Source organism: Neoarius graeffei, chromosome 1 (assembly GCF_027579695.1).
Source record: "Neoarius graeffei isolate fNeoGra1 chromosome 1, fNeoGra1.pri, whole genome shotgun sequence".
NCBI lineage: Eukaryota > Metazoa > Chordata > Actinopteri > Siluriformes > Ariidae > Neoarius > Neoarius graeffei.
The window spans coordinates 41,453,697-41,472,174 of NC_083569.1; the positions used below are offsets into that span (position 1 = coordinate 41,453,697).

Below are 18,478 nucleotides of genomic sequence, written 5' to 3' on the forward strand. Positions count from 1 at the left end.
TACATTAATGATGTCTGGTCTTTCTTTAAAAAAAAAAAACAGGATGAATATTCTCCTTAACCATAAGACAAATAGCACTCATAAAAGTTTAGGTTTTCAAGTTTGATAAGTTGTGCAATATGTTTGGTGAAACAGTCAGGACTAAAACCTTCTAAATCCCACTCAATATTTTAAATTGCTTTCAATTTTTACTATCATTATCAATGAACTATTTTTGATTGAGGCACCAAAGTGGAGGGGTAAACTCTCTTGAACTCTCCATTAAAGACTAATCCTCCCACAATATTTCAGTTCCTTAATGCAGAGGGGAAACTACGACATATATACACTCATCAGCCACATTTATAGGAACTTGTTCTTGATTCTAAGATCCCTGTTCTTAGCTGGCAGGAGTTGAACCCAATGTGATCTGCTGTTGCATGCTGAGATGCTTTTCTGCTCACCAGAGTTGTAAAGAGTTATTATATCCTTCCTGGCAGCTTGAACCAATCTGGCCTGAGTTTCCCAAAAGCATTGCAGCACAAAGATAATCGTTAAATGGTAGAGCGAGCAGCACAATGAACACTCTCTCTCCTAGTTAAGATCCTCTTAGCGTTAAGAGGCTTTTGGGAAACCCACCCCTGGCCATTTTCTTCTGACCTCTCGTATCACCAAGGCATTTCCACCCACAAAACTGTCGCTCACTCAATGTCTTTTGTTTTTCGCACCATTCTGTGTAAACTCTAGAGACTGTTGTGTGTGAAAACCCCAAGAGATCAGCATTTTCTGAAATACTCAAAGCGGTTCATCTGGCACCAACACCCATGCCACAGTGAAAGTCACGGAGATCATAATTTTTCCCATTCTGATGTTTGAACTGAACATTAACTGAAGCTCTTGATTTATATCTGGATGATTTTATGCATTGTGCTGCTGTCAAGGGATTGGCTGATTAGATATCAGCATAAGACAGCAGGCATATGGGTGTACAGTAGTTGCTGTTTACAGTATTGGGCAATGCTGTCCACACCTAAGACTCAGACCCTCTTCAGTTGGTGTGTTGCATCTTAAGCTCTGGGATCTGGCAGATTTCTCCACCATACCAGATGCCATGCCGTCCTCTGGATGGACTTTTCCAGTGGCCAGTTTAAAGTCAACGGATGTAAAAGAGGGGAGGCTTCCATTTTTCTTTGCCAACATTTTCGACGCTTCTCCCACTGGTGATACTTCTTTGCTTTTTCGAGTGAAGGCTCTTCCCTTGTTACTGGTAGTGCTCTGATTATCCAGGAAAGGGTCGGAGCCACTACTGTGAGTCATGTTGAAGTATGTACACTTGGGTGTGGATGGCTTGGCCATGTCTTCCAGCTCAGAAGAGGATATGACAGCTAGTGGGGACTGTTTTCCCCTGCAAGGTATGTAGGGGGCATCCTCACTTGTGTTTTCTTGACCTGTGTCAACTGATGTTGTATCCACATTTTCATACATTCCCATTGGAACAGGAGGAGATTGACGAATGAGGTGATTTTCTTTAAGAAGCCACCTACCCTTATCTATCAGGATTCCTTCCTCAGAGTCATTCTTTGCATTAAAAGCTAGACAAGCTTGTGCAAACTCAGAATTCCCAAGAGAATCTGGAGAGTTGCTGTAGTCCTGCATAGTACTGCTAACCATGGAGTCAGGAAAAGAGCTAAGACTGTTGATGCTAGATATTGGTTTTGTGTCTGGATTAGGTTTCTTTGAACCATTATCCAGGGTTTTAACTTTTCTGTTGATTTTCTCAGAGCTTTGCTTCATGCTGCCTTGGTAAAAGAACAGTCTCTCTTCCGCATCCTCTCCACTGTCAGTTAAAAGGTCTGTCGAAACCTGTGCCAGGTCTTCTCCAATGTCTGATGTATCAGGCCTGTAATCAGAGAGGTCAGATGTGTTGGGGCTAGGAAGGCATCTCCTAGAATAATGATTGTCTTCATTACATTTAGACAAAGACATTGCTCTGTTTTTGCATCTGTCTGGCTCAAGTCGTAGACAGCCATTTGAATCGTATGTGAAAATCAGAGCAGAGGACATCAGAGCTAAGTTGACAAAATCCAGCAGCTGTTGGGGGAACACTGTAGGATGCACACAGTGACATTCGTGATCCATATCTGCTTCTTCTATTCCTGCAGAATCTACTGACTGGTCTTCATATTTTTCTTCACTTTTGCATGATTCCCTCCTCAGAAACTCTTTGATTGAAGGATCTTCCAAGTAGCAGTGGTGTGACTGAGTATCTAAGTCTTTGTCAGTATCTAAAGCATTGCTCTGCTTGTCGTCTTGTTCATCTGTTTCATCATCTTTCTCCTCAGCAGGTTGAGTCAGATTCTTACAAACATTTTCCTCCTCCACTGTCTGGAGTTCAAGTTCAGCTACTGATTCTCGACCTTTATCAGACTCTGAGTGGTCTGAATGTTCACCTTCTTGATGCAACTGTTGAGGAGAGGATGGTTCTGCATCACAGTCTTCTTCCTCATCTGCTTCTTCAATATTCTCATTAGCATTATGAGCCTGCTTCTCAGAGACACTTTCCTCCTCTGATTCCTGAAGGTCACGTTCAGTTTCTGATTCTTGACATGTGCAAGATGCTGATTTGTAGTGGTTAAAGTGTTCATCCTCTTGATCAGACACTGAAGAACGGTGTGGTTCGGCAGCTGGATTTTCACATTCTGATGTGCTACACATTGTTTCTTCATGGTCATTTTTACTCTCAACTTCCTTTGGGCTATTATCATCATTACTGTGTGGATCATCTTCATCTGCACTAAAGACGGATGCCTCTGATCTATCTTTGTGTATTGCATTCTTTTCTTCTGTTTGGATACTGCCATTGTTTGGATGGTGTGCTTCTAGAGTCTCTGTGTCTGAAGCCACTGATATTACATCTGGCTGTTTAGGATGTTCCATGGTTTCACAGTAGGTGTCTTCCTCCTTTGAATTTATGCCACATCCTTCTAAACTATCTGTACAATCTTCCCTTTTACTGACAGTGTTATCAGTCACCTCAGAATTCGATTTGACATCTTTTGCCTGTGTCTCTGAAATGGGAGAAAGCAGTTCAGATTCAGATTGCATACAACTTACATTTTCTTGCCGTTCCACTTTGTCTTCCAGATTAGTTAGACTGTAATCTGGCATCTGAAATTCATCAACCTGGCTAGTCTCATCTTCTGTGTACTTTTCCTCAATTATCTGGACATTGTCCATCATCTCCTGTTTTTCCTCACCTAGATCAGCTTTGCTTGGTTCGTTATCTGCATACCTTTTCAGGTTTGTCTTGATATCATCCACAGTTTCATTTATATATGCAACTAGTCCTTTTTGTTTAATCACATCCTCAATTTGGACATTTTTCCCTATGTCTGATTCTTTCACAGCTAGCTCGTTACTCAGAAGTGCTGGCATACGGGAACTTAACTCGAGTAAATGCAATTCTTCAGATTCTTTGGATAAATCTGCAGCCTTAGTGTTTGTAATATCATCATATTTACTTTCCTTCTCCTCTAAATATCTTCTTTCTTTCTCTAAGAACCCCCCCAAATTGTCTTTCATAGTGGAAACATCGTTCTCACAAGTAATATTGGCGGTTTCGTTTTCATGATCAGAATGCTCCTTCGTGAGTTTTTCCTGATTGAAATTTGTCAAATCACATCTAACAAGTGAGGAAATCTCTCTGCGAAGATCATCACACATGTTAAGCTCATCCATTACCTCTCCAATACTGAAAACGTGCCCTTTATCTTCCCCTTCTGAGCTGACCTCAAGAGCAGACTCGTGCTCTGACTGTCTTGCTACCAGTGGAGGACTTCCTTTGATATCATTTTTCTTTTGGAAATCTCTCCAGCTCTTCTTTAACTGGGCAGAAGTTGAACTGTGGAGACTTGCCAGGCTGGCCTTAAGCTCTTTTTCATCCTCTATGCTGGCCAATTTTTGTAAGGATTGCATGACTTGGAGAGCCTCTGGATTGTTGCCGGAGTTATTAGCATTGGCAGAACCTGAGTCTTCGTTGGCAAAGTTGGCAATTCCATCTCTCAGTGTCATCACTGTCAGGAAGGAGAGAAGTGCCTTAGATGGAGAGCCAAAAACAGAGGCCAACACTGATGAGAAGTCAGGAAGGTTACTGGATTTCTTGTTCTTCTTCAAGGATGATAGATGAGAATGACTACAGGCTCTTCTGATCAAATAGACAGATAAACATAACTGCTCCAAAATTTGTTTCATACCGGATCTAGGGTTCAGCTGTGTGTTTGGTGATGTTTCACCCCCTGCATCTGGCAATTTGGGAACCAAGTCCTCTGAAGACTTATACTTTCTTGTGCCAATCTCCTGTTCAGCAGCGTCCATTTTCACACTTGGCATTGATTTACAGGATCTTCTCAGTTTCTGTGTCTCCATAAGTTCTCCCTCACAACTAATTTTCACAAGTTGTTGAGACACTGGTTTCTTGACAGTAGAACCTTTAACAGAGGCGCAGTGCTCCACCAAGCTATTGTTGTCTAATTCATTTCTCATTTCTGAAATTTCTGAGAAATCACTTTCAATCTGGAACCTAGCTCTAGATTCATGCACATTTAACTCATCCACATAGGGCACTGATTCAGGGTGAATTTGTTGTAGCCAGTTTTCCACATACTGGTGCACATTGCAGGGAGATGAATGGAGCACTGGCATAGAAATACTTTCACTCAACTCCTTGCTCGCTTTAGGAGATTTTATTATGCTGCCATTCACAGAACTTTGCTTTGCTAGAATCTTGGAAGGTGCTGAATGAGATGATGTGATAATGTCTAATTTTTCCTTAATGTGTGGCCTTAGGATGTCTGTATGACTTAAGTTTACATTTTGAGATGTGTCCCTTAACATGCTACTATTACATGTGTTTACCTTCTTAGGTGATTGAACTTTCTTTCTCTTTTTAACCTTCATTACATATTTGTCACTGTCTGTATAGCGCTGCGATTCTGGAGAATCACTGTTCTTTAGGCCTTTTAAAAAGTCTGAAACACTACCTTTCTGCTTTTTGTCTCTTACAGTCCTTTTCGAAAGCACGTGTTTGTTTGACCGTTCAGATTTTTGTGCCATTTTTGTCTTCTTACTTAGAGCTCTTTTATTTTTAGAGTTGTCTTTAGTCGATGTATCCACTCCTTTGTCTGAGGCTTGATACACAGCTTGATTTTCATAGACGGTGAAGGAAGATGCTTTGTTGCTTCTTGTTTGTGAAAGGTCTGACTGGTCAGAAAGCAAAGATAAGAGTTCATGGTTCCTAGCATTCCCAGAACAAGAACTAGAAGATAGTTTGCAAAGATCAATGTCACAGTCATTGTTTGAAGATCGAGGCCTGGATTGAGTTGAGTCTGGCGTGTTGTGTCCTTGAGACATAAATTCAAACCTGTCCTCCTCATCATCATCAGCCCAGGTTTTTCCAAAATAGTTTTCCTGTGACTGATGCATATGCTTTACAGTTTCTGTAATCTCTTTTCCTTTGTTGTCCAGTTGAAGAACCTCTCCCATTCCTGAGAGAGAGGAACAAGTCTTGTTGTACTTGGCTTCTTTCAAATTTTTCTTCCTGGGTTTTGGTACAGGTCTTGGACTGCTAGAGCTGCTATGACTGACAACACGGTACCCTTCAAATAGCTCGCTTTCAGCTTGGTGCATACTCGTATGTGGAGAAGAAACTGTGCTTTCCTCACCCTCAGTTTGTGATAGCCTCTTTGTATTCTCCACTGAAGTTTCTTTCCTTCTGACACACCTAGGTCCGGGAGTAGGCAGCCTCCTGAAACGTGGTTTTGGTTTTTCCAATGCTTCAGAGGTGACACTTCCACAATGATTTTCTCCCTCCTTATTTAATCTGATCGGTTTATAAGTTTGTGTATTCTCATCTTTCGAGTCATAGCTATCTATATTTGACTCTCTTTTTCTGTTATTGTTGTCTTTATTATCTGTGGAGTTGCAGCTTGAGACTGGTTGGAAGAATGTTGCCATCCCTTGGCTGTTAACACAGGCTCGACTCACTGTGGTGGTCCAGTGAATCATCTCCTCTTGCTTTATTGTGAGATGAACTTTCATCTCTACGGTCATGCTGCCATCCTGATTCACACGAAACGATTTCTCAATCTCATCATCTGAAGGTAAAAGCAAGCGATCCTTTTCTGCCATACATGAAGACATGAAGTCACATTTCTCCATCTCTTCTGACTCCAGCGCTTGGTTGTTCATGCTCACCATCGATCCTCTTTTCACTTCATGCTCCTCAGAGTAGCTTCCATTTAGTGAACTATTGATCTGATTTACAAAATATCGTTCTGATGACAATGAGAAATTTCTTGATCTTGGTCCACTGCTAACTGATTTTTGTTGATCATCTTATCAGTTTTTTTTTCAGATTTGCAGGTGTTATCAGAAAGGTTTGATGTGTAAAGATGCAAAGCAAAGAAGAAAAAAACATTAATAAAATAAATTAGATACATTATAATATATTGTACTGAATGTTATACAGTGCCCTCCAGAATTATTGGCACCCTTCAAGAACATTAATGTATAAAAAGAATAAGATATGTGAGACGTGAAATTCTGGGCTCAAACCTGCAGGACAACGATATATCCATCCATTATCTGTAGCCGCTTATCCTGTGCAGGGTCACGGGCAAGCTGGAGCCTATCCCAGCTGATTATGGGCGAGAGGTGGGGTACACCCTGGACAAGTCGCCAGATCATCTCAGGGCTGACACATAGAGACAAACAACTATTCACACTCACATTCACACCTACGGTCAATTTAGAGTCACCAGTTAACCTAACCTGCATGTCTTTGGACTGTAGGGGAAACCGGAGCACCCGGAGGAAACCCAGGCAGACACAGGGAGAACATGCAAACTCCACACAGAGAGGCCCCCGTCAGCCACTGGGCTCGAACCCAGAACCTTCTTGCTGTGAGGTGACAGTGCTAACCACTACACCACCGTGCCATGACAGTGATATTGTGCAGTTTTATTTAAACGTTTTTCCCCCCAAACAAAAAAATTTCAAGGTTTTCTACAAATCACTTCTTTCAAAATGATCAGAAGCATCTCACTGAATATTTAGTGATGCCTGCTTAATTAACAGCTCTGAGTCTCTTCCTATAATGACTAACACATTTAGAGACACTTGTAGTCCGCTCTCAGTCCACTCCTCCATGCAGAATACTGATTTTTGTATTTCTTCAGTTCTGTGTTTATTTGCAAGTACTTTTACCTCATTATCTTGTTGAACCTCCTTGCAGAGGCAGAGGTTTTCAAGTCAAGTTTATTTGTATAGCACTTTTAACAATAAACATTGTCGCAAAGCAGCTTTACAGAATTTGAATGACTTAAAACATGAGCTGATTTGGGCTGAACTATCCCAGTACAAAGCAGAATTTATGATGCCATAAATGTTAAAAAGGGCCCCGAACCATCAGCCACAAAATGGCCCCAAGTATCAATTTTATTTCATACAAAGTGTTCACTGTGTGTATTATTATTATTATTATTATTATTATTATTATTATTATTATGACTACTACTGATGTCCAGGTATGCCATTTTGTGAGATGCTCTTTGGCTTCTTTATTTCATAAAAATGCCATTGAAACTGTGTGCATGACTGTTTCAGTCATATGAGACACTTTATGATATATGTTATATCCATTACCCAATTTGACCATCTGTTCTCATGTTCACTTGCTTTGTGTTCAGTTCCTGATTAGTTTTTTTTCCTCTTGTGTCTTTGTTTTTTTTGCCAAATCTCGTCCTTAGGGCGGCACGGTGGTGTAGTGGTTAGCGCTGTCGCCTCACAGCAAGAAGGTCCTGGGTTCGAGCCCCGGGGCCGGCGAGGGCCTTTCTGTGTGGAGTTTGCATGTTCTCCCCGTGTCCGTGTGGGTTTCCTCGGGTGCTCCGGTTTCCCCCACAGTCCAAAGACATGCAGGTTAGGTTAACTGGTGACTCTAAATTGACCGTAGGTGTGAGTGTGAATGGTTGTCTGTGTCTATGTGTCAGCCCTGTGATGAACTGGCGACTTGTCCAGGGTGTACCCCGCCTTTCGCCCGTAGTCAGCTGGGATAGGCTCCAGCTTGCCTGCGACCCTGTAGAACAGGATAAAGCGGCTAGAGATAATGAGATGAGATCTCGTCCTTATTAATGTCTGTGTTTACCCATGTTTCCTGGTGTTGTATTTCTTTTCTTTTTTGACCTCCCAGTTTTGATCTGTGCTTGTGTTTACAATAGCCCTACCTGCCTGTGATTTGACCTACAGTGGTGCTTGAAAGTTTGTGAACCCTTTAGAATTTTCTATATTTCTGCATAAATATGTCCTAAAGCATCATCAGATTTTCACACAAGTCCTAAAAGTAGATAAAGAGAACCCAGTTAAACAAATGAGACAAAAATATTATATTTAGTCATTTATTTATTGAGGAAAATAATCCAATATTACATATCTGTGAGTGGCAAAAGTATGTGAACATTTGCTTTCAGTATCTGGTGTGACCCCCTTGTGCAGCAATAACTGCAACTAAACGTTTGTGGTAACTGTTGATCAGTCCTGCACACCGGCTTGGAGGAATTTTAGCCCATTCCTCCGTACAGAACAGCTTCAACTCTGGGATGTTGGTGGGTTTCCTCATATGAACTGCTCGCTTCAGGTCCTTCCACAACATTTCGATTGGATTAAGGTCAGGACTTTGACTTGGCCATTCCAAAACATTAACTTTATTCTTCTTTAACCATTCTTTGGTAGAACGACTTGTGTGCTTAGGGTCATTGTCTTGCTGCATGACCCACCTTCTCTTGAGATTCAGTTCATGGACAGATGTCCTGATGTTTTCCTTTAGAAATCGCTGGTATAATTCAGAATTCATTGTTCCATCAATGATGGCAAGCCGTCCTGGCCCAGATGCAGCAAAACAGGCCCAAACCATGATACTACCACCATGTTTCACAGATGGGATAAGGTTCATATGCTGGAATACAGTGTTTTCCTTTCTCCAAACATAACGCTTCTCATTTAAACCAAAAAGTTCTATTTTGCTCTCATCTGTCCACAAAACATTTTTCCAATGGCCTTCTGGCTTGTCCACATGATCTTTTGCAAATGGCAGATGAGCAGCAATGTTCTTTTTGGAGAGCAGTGGCTTTCTCCTTGCAACCCTGCCATACACACCATTGTTGTTCAGTGTTCTCCTGATGGTGGACTCATGAACATTAATGTTAGCCAATGTGAGAGAGGCCTTCAGTTGCTTAGAAGTTACCCTGGGGTCATTTGTGACCTCGCTGACTATTACACGCCTTGCTCTTGGAGTGATCTTTTTTGGTTGACCAGTCCTGGGGAGGGTAACAATGGTCTTGAATTTCCTCCATTTGTACACAATCTGTCTGACTGTGGATTGGTGGAGTCCAAACTCTTGAGAGATGGGTTTGTAACCTTTTCCAGCCTGATGAGCATCAACAAGGCTTTTTCTGAGTTCCTCAGAAATCTCCTTTGTTCGTGCCATGATACACTCCCACAAACGTGTTGTGAAGATCAGACTTTGATAGATCCCTGTTCTTTAAATAAAACAGGGTGCCCATGTCTCATTGATTGAAAACACCTGACTCTAATTTCACCTTCAAATTAACTGCTAATCCTAGAGGGTCGCATACTTTTGCCACTCACAGATATGTAATATTGGATCATTTTCCTCCATAAATAAATCACCAAGTATAATATTTTTGTTTCATTTGTTGAACTGGGTTCTCTTTATCTACTTTTAGGACTTGTGTGAAAATCTGATGATGTTTTAGGTCATATTTATGCAGAAATATAGAAAATTCTAAAGGGTTCACAAACTTTCAAGCACCACTGTATGCTATGGACCATGATTATAATTATTAGATTTGCCCTATTAAACACAACGCAGGTTTTACACACTTGTGTCCTGCCTCTTATTCACACATATTACATCTGGAGGGCACTGTAAATCATCACCAGTAGAAATGTACATTAAAGAAATAATTGTACAGCTTACGTGGCAATGGCTGTGTCTTTGTTTGGCCCATGGATTCAGATATAACTGAGTGGGAGAGTTGAGTGGATGCTTGGAGATTGAAGTTAGCTGGCTGAAATGGTTCATTACCAGCGGCTACGATGACACCAGAGCACAGGATCAGAGCTGGCAGACCTTCAACCTACAAAAGGAATGGTGTGTAATGTATTTTTTTTCTCAGAAATATTTATTTCCAGTTGCATTTTTGAGTCATTCTGTAATAGTTATTCCTAATTGGAGCTGTCAGGCCTTGCTATTCGTGAGTTTTCGGACATGTATTCCTATCTAATGACAGATATGCCATTCATCATCAATTCACACCAAAGGATTCACCCCGAGCCTATTAGCTAGATACAATACAGATTGGCTAATAAAAATACACACCAAAGTGAACAAGTGTGTGAGTTTTGTTTTCCACACTGTCCTGTTAACTGACTTGAGTGACAGAATTGCGTGAGGCATCGCAGAGAGAAAGACGAGTGCTGAGAGAAAAACAGCCTAATGTTAATCATGCTAAGTTCTGATTGTGCAGTGTGAGCACTGCATCATCACTGATGCACACACAGGCTCAACACAAGCATTAGACTATGATAGGAGGTGTAGCTTTGTGGTTTTAGATCCTGGAATACAACATTTACCAACTGATGAGCTTTGCAAACTTGCCTAGACATAGCTTTTGAACTGCAGCAAAATATTTTCTAGCAAACTAGCATCACCAGCGTATTTGTTTGATAGTTGGAGTTGCATTTGGGATGCATCCACGGTACAGCTAGCAGACAAAGTCTGAACAGAAAATTGAAAAGTTAGACGTGATTGAGATGATAATCAAATTAAACTTTAGGGTTTTTTTTTGTTTTCTTCCCTCCTTCCCCCCAAAACTTTCAATTTGTTTTTCACTTGAGCTTTGTTGATTGCTGTGTCACATGAACGGAGGAAAAAATCAAATCAAAGTCCTTCCCATGACACATCTGGCGGCGCCGATCTCCGTTTCAGTAGCCCTCAATCTCTCGCCTATTACACACAGTTGTAGAAGTTTACATACAGTGACACGAATGTCATCTTGGATATGAATGTCATTGCAATATTTGGGCTTTCAATAATTTCTCTGAACTGTTCTTTTTCTGTAGCAGAATGATTGTACAGTATACATCTTTAAAAAAAAAACCCTAGAATTCGGTGCACAATTTTCTTTGGGTTTTCTGAAATCAACACAGGGTCAAAAGTATACATACATTGTCAAAAATGTACATACAGCACACCTAATATTTGGGTAAAATGTCTCTTTGCAAGATTCACCTTGACCAAACATTTTTGTTTACCATGAACAAGCTTCTGGCAGAATTCGGGTTGGATATTTCATGACTTTTCATGGTAGAATTGGTAGAGTTCAATTAATTAATTTTTTTTTTTAGCATGGACTCGACTTATAAGCACGGTCCATATATTTTCAATAGTGTTGAAGTCAGGACTTGTTTTAAGCTTAATGTTAGCCTGCTTTATCCTCCACAACCAGCTCTGATGTGTGTTTGGGTTCATTGTCCTGTTGTGACTCCCAAGTCATGTTCAAGTTTCTGATGGTTTATGCTGAAGAATTCTGAGGTAGTCCTCCTTCTTCATTATTCCATCCACTTTATGCAATGAACTAGTTCCACTGGCAGTAAAACAGCCCCAGAACATGATGCTGCTACCACCACCAGCTGGTACAGTGTCCCTCTGTACATAGTGGTCATTGTGGCCAAACAACTCAATCTTTGTCTCATCTGACCATACAGCTTTCCTCCAGAAGGCTTTTTCTTTGTCTGTGTGGTCAGTTGCAAACTTTAGTTAAGCTTGAAGGTGTTACTTTTGGAGCAGGGGGTTATTTCTTGGATAGCAGCCTCTTAGTCCATGGTAATATAAAACTAACTGAACTGTAGACAGTGATCCATCAGCTTCCAGTTCATGGTGGGGCTGTGCCATGGTGGTTCCTGGGTTGTTCCTGACCATCCAAACCAATTTCCTTTCAGCTAAAGGTGACAGTTTGGGTTTTCTTGAAGCAAAGTGGCTTGGCAAAGTGACTACACCTCACAATAACTTACATACAATTGTTTGAACTGATCTTTGGATCTGCAGTTGTTTAGAAATGGCTCCAAGAGACATTCCGGAGTTGTGTATATTTGCGATCCTCTTTCTCAGATCTGCACTGAGCTCCTTGGACTTTCCCATTTTACTGTGTGTTGGTCAATCCAATGAGCACTGTAAGCAAACCCTTTTTATGAAGGCACAGAGAAGCTACCAGCTGTAGTCAATCATAATCAATAACAGGAAGTTAAGATACCTCAGCCTTGGCAAGATAAGACATTTTGGAAGTCTCAGCAAATGTCTTTTATCTAAGTGAGCGTATGTACATTTTTGACCCCGTATGTATAATTTTGACCCTGTGTTGATTTCAGAAAATCCGAAATAAATTAAAACTTCTGCACCAAATTCACGAGTTTTTTCTATTAAAGAAATATGTTGTACAATCATTTCGCCACAGAAAACAAACAGTTCAAAGAAATAATTGAAAGCCCAAATATTGCCATGATATTCATATCCAAGATGACATTCATGTCACTGTATGTAAACTTCTGACCACAACTGTAGCTAGGGTTACAGTGGAGGACTGATCTTCTGGTAACCACGAGAGTTTGACTCCCTGCTCACATCTGTATTGTGGCACCTTGCCAGATGGCAGTAGATATCATTTTTATGATGGTCTTTGGTATGACCTGACTGTGAGTAGAACTCATGCTCTCCCGGTCAAGAGGCAGACACATGAACCACTAGGCCAGCTTGCAGTATAGCTGTGGAAAAAGATCTGACATAATCAATCTTGGTTTCTTTTCTTTTTTTAACATCACATAAATCTGAAAGTGTAACAGGAAGGATGTGGAGACTTTTTATATCCACTGTAGTTATACATACTCTACATTTTCTAGTTTCATTTATGGAATCAGTTAGTCAAATAATGCCATTTAAGTTGAGCATGTGATGACTTCGGCATACTGACAAGCTGGGAACTACAACCCCGATTCCAATAAAGTTGGGACAAAGTACAAATTGTAAAATTAAAATGGAATGCAATGATATGGAAGTTTCAAAATTCCATATTTTATTCAGAATAGAACATAGATGACATATCAAATGTTTAAACTGAGAAAATGTATCATTTAAAGAGAAAAATTAGGTGATTTTTAAATTTCATGACAACAACACATCTCAAAAAAGTTGGGACAAGGCCATGTTTACCACTGTGAGACATCCCCTTTTCTCTTTACAACAGTCTGTAAACGTCTGGGGACTGAGGAGACAAGTTGCTCAAGTTTAGGGATAGGAATGTTAACCCATTCTTGTCTAATGTAGGATTCTAGTTGCTCAACTGTCTTAGGTCTTTTTTGTCGTATCTTCCGTTTTATGATGCGGCAAATGTTTTCTATGGGTGAAAGATCTGGACTGCAGGCTGGCCAGTTCAGTACCCGGACCCTTCTTCTATGCAGCCATGATGCTGTAACTGATGCAGTATGTGGTTTGGCATTGTCATGTTGGAAAATGCAAGGTCTTCCCTGAAAGAGACGTCGTCTGGATGGGAGCATATGTTGCTCTAGAACCTGGATATACCTTTCAGCATTGATGGTGTCTTTCCAGATGTGTAAGCTGCCCATGCCACACGCACTAATGCAACCCCATACCATCAGAGATGCAGGCTTCTGAACTGAGCGCTGATAACAACTTGGGTCGTCCTTCTCCTCTTTAGTCCAAATGACATGGCACCCCTGATTTCCATAAAGAACTTCAAATTTTGATTCGTCTGACCACAGAACAGTTTTCCACTTTGCCACAGTCCATTTTAAATGAGCCTTGGCCCAGAGAAGACGTCTGCGCTTCTGGATCATGTTTAGATACGGCTTCTTCTTTGAATATAGAGTTTTAGCTGGCAACGGCGGATGGCACGGTGAATTGTGTTCACAGATAATGTTTTCTGGAAATATTCCTGAGCCCATTTTGTGATTTCCAATACAGAAGCATGCCTGTATGTGATGCAGTGCCGTCTAAGGGCCCGAAGATCACGGGCACCCAGTATGGTTTTCCGGCCTTGACCCTTACGCACAGAGATTCTTCCAGATTCTCTGAATCTTTTGATGATATTATGCACTGTAGATGATGATATGTTCAAACTCTTTGCAATTTTACACTGTCGAACTCCTTTCTGATATTGCTCCACTATTTGTCGGCGCAGAATTAGGGGGATTGGTGATCCTCTTCCCATCTTTACTTCTGAGAGCCGCTGCCACTCCAAGATGCTCTTTTTATACCCAGTCATGTTAATGACCTATTGCCAATTGACCTAATGAGTTGCAATTTGGTCCTCCAGCTGTTCCTTTTTTGTACCTTTAACTTTTCCAGCCTCTTATTGCCCCTGTCCCAACTTTTTTGAGATGTGTTGTTGTCCTGAAATTTCAAATGAGCCAATATTTGGCATGAAATTTCAAAATGTCTCACTTTCGACATTTGATATGTTGTCTATGTTCTATTGTGAATACAATATCAGTTTCTGAGATTTGTAAATTATTGCATTCTGTGTATATTTACAATTTGTACTTTGTCCCAACTTTTTTGGAATCGGGGTTGTACTGTATACCTAAGGGTATAGACCAAGTGCAGAACAAAAGAGGCCAAACACATCCTGGGTGAACTACATTTTGGGGAAAACAATGCTTTTAAAGTACTTACTCGTCTGCCATCAGTGGTGTATAGCTTTATCACAGGAAGCTGCATCATTTGGGAAAGGTATTCCAAGAGAGCCTCAAATGTTGGAGCTGTCCTCCTCTGCAAAACCACTATGTGCTTAGTGTTGGGATCCCTGTTTTTAAAGACCACAAGCCTTTTTGGTGTCTTCACTGTCACAGAGCTTTCAGTCATTTTTGCCATCCTGCCCACTTCATTCTTTTTTACCAGGTTCCGGATCAGTCCTCTGCGTCCCTGACGTCCTGCGCTAGTAGGTTTGGTGCTGTTCCAGGGGACATGTCTCTGCTTGATCTCATCCAGGTTCAGGGGTTTGACCGTTCTTTGATCTGAGCACACATAAGAGGCCCCATGCTGCAGACCGTCTAAGCTCCGGATAGCGTGTGTACCTTTGGGTGTTGTGATGGTGCGTACCCCAAATGGTAGAGGCACTTTGTTTGAAAGGGCATCCAGCAGGGCATCAAAAGTCTTGAACGTACGACGATTGATGACGACCCAGTGTCCAGAAAACTGTGGGTCTCCACTCTTGTAAAAACAAACTCTCTTTGAGTCTTTGGATGTGAGGAGAGGTTTGGAGGGTGGAGTCTGCATGCTCCTCAAGAAAACATCTGGCTGCTGTGGGTCGTGATGGGGAGGGGTATTCATGGTCAGTTAGATCTGCTATTTAAAAAAAACAACAAAACATATTTAAATTAAGGATAAAAAAATTGTTTCCTTTGAAAATTGTCCATTATTGCCGAAAAATGTGACGCTATGAGCAAGTGCCTCAAGCAGTGCTACATTATCTTGCTAACTATATATTTATGTATTTATTTGTATGTCCTGCGTTTACAATTGTTGGTGGTTACTGTCTTTCTGTGCTATTTTTTCTGTTTATCTAATTTTTTAAAATCTGGACTGATTATATTAAATTAGAAGGCAATTATATTGAAAATTAGTTAATTATTTAAATTTTATTTAACATGTTTAAGATTAGTCTTACAAACTCATACAACACGTGTGTGTGTGTGTGTGTGTGTGGCTATCTATCTATCTATCTATCTATCTATCTATCTATCTATCTATCTATCTATCTATCTATCTATCTATCTATCTATCTCTACAGTGACTTGCAAAAGTATTCATCCCCCTTGGTGTTTGTCCTGTTTTGTCGCATTACAAGCTGGAATTAAAATAAGTTTTTGGAGGGTTAGCACCATTTGATTTACACAACATGCCTACAACTTTAAAGGGGCAAATTTTTTTCCTTTTTTTAAATTGTGACACAAACAACAATTAAGATACCCCCGGAAATCTGGAGTGTGCATAAGTATTCACCCCCTTTCATATGAAACCCCTAAATAAGAGCTGCTCCAACCAATTCACTTCATAAGTCACATAATTAGTTGATTAAGATCCATCTGTGTGCAATCAAAGTGTCACATGATCTGTCACATGATGTCTGTATAAAGCAACCTGTCCTGGAAGGACCCTGACTCTGCAACACTACTAAGCAAGCAACATGAAAACCAAGGAGCCTCCAAACAGGTCAGAGACAAAGTTATGGAGAAGTATAGATCAGGGTTGGGTTATAAAACAAATATCCCAAACTTTGAATATCCCAGGGAGCACCATTAAATCCATTATAGCACAATGGAAAGAATATGTCACCACTACAAACCTGACAAGAGAAGGCTGCCCACCAAAACTCACAGACTGGACAAGGAGAGCATTAATCAGAGATGCAACAAAGACACCAAAGATAACACTGAAGGAGCTGCAAAGGTCCACAGCAGAGATGGGAGTATCTGTCCATAGGACCACTTTAAGCCATACACTCCACAGAGTGGGGCTTTATGGAAGAGTGGCCAGAAAAAAAGTCATTGCTTAAGAAAACACATTTGGAGTTTGTCCAACAGCATGTGGCAGACTCCCCAAACACATGGAAGAAGATTCTCTGGTCAAATGAGACTAACTTGAAGATTGCTGTACACCAACGCAACCGATCTAACTTGAAGGAGTTGGAGCAGTTTTGCCTTGAGGAATGGGCAAAAATCCCAGTGGCTAGATGTGCTAAGCTAATAGAGACATACCCCAAGAGACTTGCAGCTGTAATTGCAGCAAAAGGCGTCTCTACAAAGTATTGACTGGGAGGGAATACCTATGCACACTCCAGATTTCTGTTTTTTCATCTTAATTATTGTTTGTGTCACAATAAAACAATAATTTTCACCTTTAAAGTGGTAGGCATGTTGGTGCTAGTCCTCCAAAAATCCATTTTAATTCCAGCTTGTAATGTGACAAAACAGGACAAACACCAAAGGGGGATGAATACTTTTGCAAGAGACTGTAGTTATCCATCTATCTGTCTGTCTAACCCCATTTCCAGAAAAGTTGGAACATTTTCCAAAATGCAGTAAAAACAAAACTCTATGATCATTCACATGAACCTTTATTTAACTAAAAGTACAAAGAAAAGATTTTCACTAGTTTGACTGACCAACTTAATCGTATTTTGTAAATATAAACAAAGTTAGAATTTGATGCCTGCGACACACTAAAAAAAAAAAGAAAAGAAAAGTACGGATTGGGGCAAAATAGGACTGAAAAGTTTATATGAGTTACACTATTTTGGAAGAATCCACATTAAGCAGGTTAATTGGTAACTTGATTATGTATAAAAGGAGCAGCACCAAAGGCTCAGTCTTTGCATCGGTCTTTGTATCTCAGTGAAACGAATAAATAATTTCATCAGTATCAGATAAGAGAGACATCCGAGTCCTCTTTAATTTATGTTATTTGAAAGATTGTAGTCTTTTCATACCTTATCAGCATTGGTTTAATTTTTACAATTAAGTCTGCACAATGTTCATACTCAGTATACATAATTGTTGTTAGTGATGATGAGTAAAATAAACATAACTGGAAATGAAGGTTTTTACCTTAACTGATATTTCAAGTGATCCTGATGTGGGCCTGGTGAGCTGCATGTCCAGTCACTGAAAAGATTATCTATGGCGCATACACACACACACACACACGGCTATTTTTGGATGGCCAGCATCAGAGTTAATTTGTGTAATCTTTGTTTATGGTTAATCAGCATTTTAAGCAAAGTAACATACCGTGGAAGATTTTAGTTCAAGAGCCAAAAGCACATTTTACTCATGAACATTTATATTTAGAAACATGATTTTATGTGCATTAAAATAACAATCACATTAGTATTCTCAGTATGTGGTATAATTTGCATAACTCAGTAAGTAATAACTGATCAAATTTAAAAAAAAAAAAGAAAAGAAAAAAGGTCTCGAGGATTCTATCCTCTGAACATATTTCACTTTTCAGGGTCGTCAGCTCTTATTTTCACTCAGACCAAATGAAGAATGCACTTTCATTTCTCCAGTGTGTGTGTGACAGCTAGCAGATGGCCAAGAGAGATTCTAGTTTCTTGCAGAGAGAGATGTAATCAGATTTGGGCAGTGTGCTAATGGGGATTAGTGTGTGAGAGATAGTGAGGGTTTAGTCTGCAGCTAACCAGAAGGGAAAGGGAAGTCTAAAGCTGGTGCCTCTCAGTTGCAGACCAGCATCAACTGTACAAGCAAAGCTTGTGCAATTCAGTGATTGTTTACTAAAAATGCTTACAGTTGAACTGTTTAAGCAAATTTAATGTAAGCCCTGGAAGTG

At 40.3% G+C, this 18,478-nt stretch overlaps 1 protein-coding gene across 1 annotated transcript; it reads right to left on the minus strand.

The window, feature by feature from the left end:
- Positions 1-981: 981 nt before the first annotated feature.
- Positions 982-17,751, minus strand: LOC132893162 (oxygen-regulated protein 1). Its single transcript, XM_060932013.1, has 5 exons — positions 17,734-17,751; positions 14,801-15,472; positions 10,031-10,190; positions 1,754-6,371; positions 982-1,681 (listed from the first exon to the last, which is right to left on the minus strand). The coding sequence occupies exons 2-5, from the start codon at positions 15,455-15,457 to the stop codon at positions 982-984; spliced, it is 6,135 nt and encodes a 2,044-aa protein (XP_060787996.1). The 5' UTR covers positions 15,458-15,472; positions 17,734-17,751.
- Between the last annotated feature and the right edge of the window lie 727 nt (positions 17,752-18,478).